Genomic DNA, 6023 nt, shown 5'->3' with positions numbered 1-6023 from the left:
AAGAGCAGGCACTTTCAAAAAAATACTCGGCAGGTGATTGGATAGACCATTTGTTTTTGCTGTAGCTGCCAGTTGTTCCTCATAGGATGCTGATTGATCAGAACCACTGTGGCTAAACACAAGAGCATAACAAGGTTACATCTTTTCCTAACTTAAACGTTTTACTGGTTTACTTACCTAAACCTAACAACATGAAGGACGTAAGACCCCGGTTGCTGGTGTCAAAGTCAGGACAGGACTTTTAAGACACTGCTTGTATTTGCTGGAAGGTATTTTTACCACCCCTTACAGAGCTATAGTTTCCTCTTGCTTTTAGGATTCTACGAAACTAGGCTGAACACAATCCAGACCTATCCCTGTACTAGATGATCTTTTCATTGAACTCTTGGCAAACTTGGCTTATTTCTCAAAATGTCAGCACATTCCTTGGTGTCATCATTACTCTGGACACAAAATCAAGACTTCCCCCAATCTCCTACCTATAACTATATTGTTGCCATCTTTACTATGTCTTAACCTAACCTCATAAATGGCAATGTGAAGGTTTCCATAATGGTGCAACTCGACCTGGGTTAACTCAGACTTTTGTGCTACAGGTCACTTGTTATCTATACAAATCACACAATGGGTCCACGATGAGTCACTTGAGCCAGTCCAAATGAAACCCAGCTCAAATTGCCCCCTATTGGCATCCACTGAATGTCACAACCACTGATGCTGCAACTGCTGAGGCTGTTGATAAGTAAGCCTGATCAGCAGACAAACATTAACTAACTTCCCATTCACAGTGTCTCACGTCTTTCCCCCTTCAACTTTCCCAAGGCCCCTGACGCCTCACAGATCGAAAACCTCTGTTCTGGATAATCCACAGAGTGACTGTCAGCAGCTATCACAGAGATTATTTCTTCAGTATAAATTAGTTCTAATAAAATTTCTTCACAATAAGGTGTATTGATTATCCAGACTAACAAGGACACTGTTTCTAGTATTGATGAATTGTTTAAATGTCACATAGCTGTGGCGCTCATAGCACACCAAAACTGCGTTCACCTCAGTTATGTTTTATTGCAGTGGTAAATTGTTAATTGTTGTTGTGTGTATGATTGTTAAAAATGCAAAAAAATCAGCACACATATATATCTTTAGTAGCATACATGTTCCTTGTAGTATACGCTCATGTCACTGTACCTTGACTTCTACTGTACATAGTGCGTACATCACAGTGGCAAAGTCATGACATGCCTTACTGGCTCTGATTGTACTGGTACTCGTTGCCTTCATTGGTTTGGCGGGTTAGGTTTAGGCATGAGGAGTGATATGGGTTAGGGTAAAAATGTCAGGGTAAGCAGAGTGGGTTAGGGTTAGGCATGGACCACTCCATCCTATTACATTTTTTAGTACCTTTTTTTCAGGCATTTGTTTCATTATTTGTATTTCTATTCTATTTTCTACTTAAAAGTCCAGTGTGTAACATTTACGAGGCTCTATTGGCAGAAATTGAATATTATATAGAGCCTCTCACATTTGTGGCAAGTCCCACTAAATCCTACGCACTACTCCTTTCTTTAATAATGAAATGTTATTATTTTTACACACTGGTCCTTTAATGCTTTAATACTGTACTCACATGTAAGTAAGAGTAAATAAGACCTGTTTTTTCCCCCTGCTGTCAGACTCAGAGTACTCCCGCACTCTGCTCCAGGCCTGGGTCCCCTTGCTTCCAGCCTGGAAGTGTAAGAAGCGATACAGTGATCGTTTCACCAGCCGCATGCTGTGTGCCGGGAGCCTGTCAGAGCGCCACCGTGTGGACAGTTGCCAGGGTGACAGTGGGGGTCCACTGGTTTGCCAGGGCGAGGAGGGCCGTTGGGTGCTGACAGGAGTAATCTCTTGGGGCCATGGTTGCGGTAACCCCTCTTTCCCTGGGGTGTACACACGTGTGAGCAGGTTCCTGCGATGGATCGACAAGGTCATCAACAAACCCTACAAGAACTAATGACGGAGAATAGCACTTAGTAACGCAGGATAACCAGTGTTATTCAGGGCTTCTGACAGGAAGTGTGTGTTCGTAGGAGCCTCCAGGCCATTGCTTTTGTGTTGTGCCTCCTGGCCTCCTACACTCAGCTCTTAAAATCATTTCCCACATCACTTCAATGAGCATGTAAAGGACATTATATATACATGTATAATATTCTCACAGTGTAAACTGATGCCAAATGTCCATACAGTAGGGGACACCAGTGTTGTGGCATACTTTGATGAGACCCAGTGATGAGCGCTCAGCCAGCAGTAAAGGTAGCTTACTTTAATAATGTGCTGTAGATCTGCCCTCCGCCGGAGCTGCAATATGTGCCTGTATCTTGCAAGTCTTCATCTAAACAGTTCAATGGCTGCATCTTCTTTCATTCCACACTCACAACAGAGTATTTAAAACTGAACACAGAAGCACTAAGAAATATTTCCATATCTTGCAATGTAAACCAATTTTTATTATACAAGGACTTAGCAGCGCTTTGCCAGTGGCTTGCCTGTGGAAAGCTGTTTGAAGTGTGAAGCAGCAGCAGCTTGAAGGTAGACATTGTTTTGTAGTCTGGCCATGATCCCAAGCAGCCATCTCCTGCTGTGAGTCCGCCATGGAAATGCGTATGATCATGGCTAGGAAATACAGGTCAGGGGAAAAACCTGCCAGTACCCACTGTGCATGAATACATTTTGATTTATTGATGAGTACTGCTCTGGATGGAGAATAGTACCTATCCAAACAGACGGGAATAGAGAAACATACTGACACACCTGAGACCTGTGCAATCAAATTTGGATTCGGCTACAAGGAAACAAGGGGACTCATGAAGACTTCTACTAGGTACACAATGAATGACATTGCACTAAAATGCATGGCTGACAATCACATTGGGGTCACCTGTAAATGAGGATCTCATGCAGGCCGAAGCCAGTGAAAGAACGACAGTAATGGGTAAAATACCTTCTGTCCTATGACACTGAATTTGTTAATGCAGACATTTTATTTGTTTTATTGACATTCCATCTCTGAAGCAAAACCACAGGTCAAACCATTATTCATTATTATTCTAATCATTGTTACAATATTTCTGCTGAAATGTTACTAATTACAGGCCTAAAAATAACAATTACTCTCAACCATAATACAGAAAAGTGCATGTCTATTGGCAGGCTGTCTACACAGAGGCCTATAGCCAGAATTATCAATCTGGCAAAACAGGCAACTGCCCTGGGGCCCAGGAACCTGCAAAAGCCTCAGGTTTACTGTTTATGATAATTGGTTTGTGGTAATGATTAACTGTAACTGTGTTTTGGGGGGTATGGGAATATGTATATTATCAACTGACATCATAAAGGTCTTGGGGTCATATTACAGAAACTCTAACTTGCAGATCCTATCTTAAAGCTGCAGTAAGTAAGTTATAAAAATAACTTTTTGTCATTATTGCTGATATTTCCAATGCGTTCTGACTGTAGTACATGAGACAGATAATCGCTAAGAAAATCAGGTTCCTCTGGCTTCTCCTAGTTCTAATAATAGTTTTCCCAAGAATCCACCGGGCCTGAACAAAAACAACCAATCAGAGCTAAGAAAGATATAAAGACGCTTTGGGTTGGAGATTGAAGATAGTTGATTGCTGAATCTCATTCCCAAACACCCTGGGAATGAAACTCAACAATCAACTATCTTTTTTGGCTCTGATTGGTTGTTTTCGTTCAGCTGCAGTGGATTCTTGCAAATGTCATTAGGAACACTAGGAGTAGCCAGAGGAACCTGATTTTTTCACAGATTATCTGCCTTATGTTCTACTGTAAGGTTATAGTGAAAGTTTCAGCAAATATAACAAAAAGTTATTATTATGAAAGTTACCTACTGCAGCTTTAAGATAGAACGTTTCTGTAATACGTCCCCTGGCGGCTGATCTTGAGGCGCTGTCTTGGGGCCCTGTGTTGATATAGTGATTACACGGTAGATAATCCAAAAATAAGTTGTATTTATTTTTGGAATACTACACACAATTTGTGTGTACAACTGTTGTGTATACAAGAAGATATACTATGTTCTGTTATGTATAGGTCATTTTAATTTTTGTATTGCTTTAATTTATTTTGAAAAAAACCATCAATGTTGACTTTGTTGAGCTGTATTTATTGAAGCAGTGTTGATTTGAACATGGTCACATTCCACTACTAACTGCTGAAAGAAACGATGCTGCTGGGACATTTCAGATAATGTATCTTAGCCACAGGACACCAGTATTGAACCCAAAGACACCTAACAGAGACTAGCTGGCTAGTCTCACTGGCCTTTTTCATTATGCAGATATCATTCAGATAAATGTCTCAAAACAAATTATTACATTAACCACAATCTCACAGATTCCCATATAGGCCTACTTTGTGACCCATGCTGTATAAAGATGGAAAAAACAACTGTCCTACATTGGCTCATGTTTTGATTTCAGTAAAAAAGTACATTTCCACAGCATTAATTCTGTCTCACCTTCCCCTCACTTTCTCTTTTTAACAAAAATAGGTCTCAGTGGTTAATTGTTGCATAACAGTGAAAACCAAAAGAGGAGTAGGACACTTTTTCAGCTGTTAAATAGCAATTTATGTTCCTGAAGATCGTACTTTCTTGTTGTGGATGTAATAAATTCATGTTAAAAGTTGACATTTGTACAGGTTTTTTGCTGTTATTGCCTTTAATTGATAATGACAGCTGAAAAGGCAGATAATGACTGCTGCAGCAAGGCACATGGGGCACTATTTCTGACAGGTGAGCTACCAGGCACCCCTGTGTTTGTGTCTTTTATGTAATTTGTGTTTTCTAGAAGTCACATATACAGATATTGTTTTACCAGGCAAATTATATAAGTAAATATTGATTTAGCAAAATAGTGTTTACAGTGAACACTACGGTTCAGTCCATCCTAATTTGCCAGTGAAAGGATATAAAGGGGGTTGGCTATTGTTTTGTCACTCTGCTGCACACAGTGTTTCAATAAATATCCACACAAGAGCCGAACACTGCCTACCCAGAGCTGTTCCGAGAGAAACCTGGCTAAATAAAAGCACAAAATTTACCTGAAAGAGGACAGCCCAGCTCAGCACAAGACCTTCCCAGAGAGACTGCTGCGAGCACTAAAGCAGAAACTGGAGGTAATTCAATATTCACCACATGAGAGATGAATGCAGTTTCCATTTTGATTTCTACATCAAGGTCCAAGTATATGCATTGGCAGTGACAGTGATGCCTTTTGGCCTACACAGAGCTCCAGACACTTTTTAACAGCCGATGGACCATGTCCAATTAAGGGAGGTCTCAGAGCACATATAGATGACAAGGGCATCTTCAGAAACTCTTGGGAGGATGGCCATGTGGCAGTCGCCCGTCAGGTTCTCCAGCTCATCAAAGCAGCAGGTCTTACTATGATTACCAGTTAAGGTTTGGAAGTGGAATCATTAGGCCACAAGTGGGGAAGGTGCAGGTCATGCAGGAATTACTTGTGCCCACAACTAAGAATATGATTATCTTTCTTGGGGTTGGTATAGGCGATTGATTGCAGTCCTGCATAGCCCTGACTTCTCCAAGCCATTTACCCTGCACACAGACACATCAGGAGTAACGTTAGGCCTGGGAGCTGTGCTGCTGCAGGAAATGGATGGGGAGCGGAGGCCAGTGGCATTCTTGAGTCAGAAGTTGCGGAGGAGAAACCAGGTACTCAACTAACTCATGCTGGTGTATAAATGTATATCTGTATGTTCATGCTTGTGCAACATAGGAGGATTTGTTGGTCTGCAGCTCATGGCAGCCTTGGAAGTCGGTCCTACACAAAGCATGAAACATAAATAAGCAGTTGGGCAAGAACTGATGAAGTTACGCTTTCAAAAAAGACATGCAGAGCAGGAAAGATGCAGAGCGTAGTGGACAGGCTGTGATTTACGGTTTGACCATGTCCTGGATGTACTGTTGTTTCGTTTTCTTTTTTTTGTCAATAACT

General features: G+C 41.2%; 1 protein-coding gene across 1 annotated transcript in view; it reads left to right on the top strand.

Moving 5' to 3' along the window:
* Positions 1 to 3683, top strand: part of si:ch211-51a6.2 (neurotrypsin) — a gene marked incomplete at its 5' end in the record, with an annotated part of 12738 nt that extends 9055 nt beyond the window's left edge. The window contains 1 exon segment of the mRNA XM_035663637.1: positions 1674 to 3683. Coding sequence (XP_035519530.1) covers positions 1674 to 1993 — 320 coding nt within the window.
* Positions 3684 to 6023: the final 2340 nt, after the last annotated feature.

This window comes from Morone saxatilis, unplaced genomic scaffold (assembly GCF_004916995.1).
Source record: "Morone saxatilis isolate NCDOM2014 unplaced genomic scaffold, NCSU_SB_2.0 Contig19, whole genome shotgun sequence".
Lineage (NCBI taxonomy): Eukaryota > Metazoa > Chordata > Actinopteri > Moronidae > Morone > Morone saxatilis.
The sequence above is the reverse complement of the archived record's forward strand: the minus strand, read 5'-3'. Positions and strand labels throughout refer to the sequence as shown.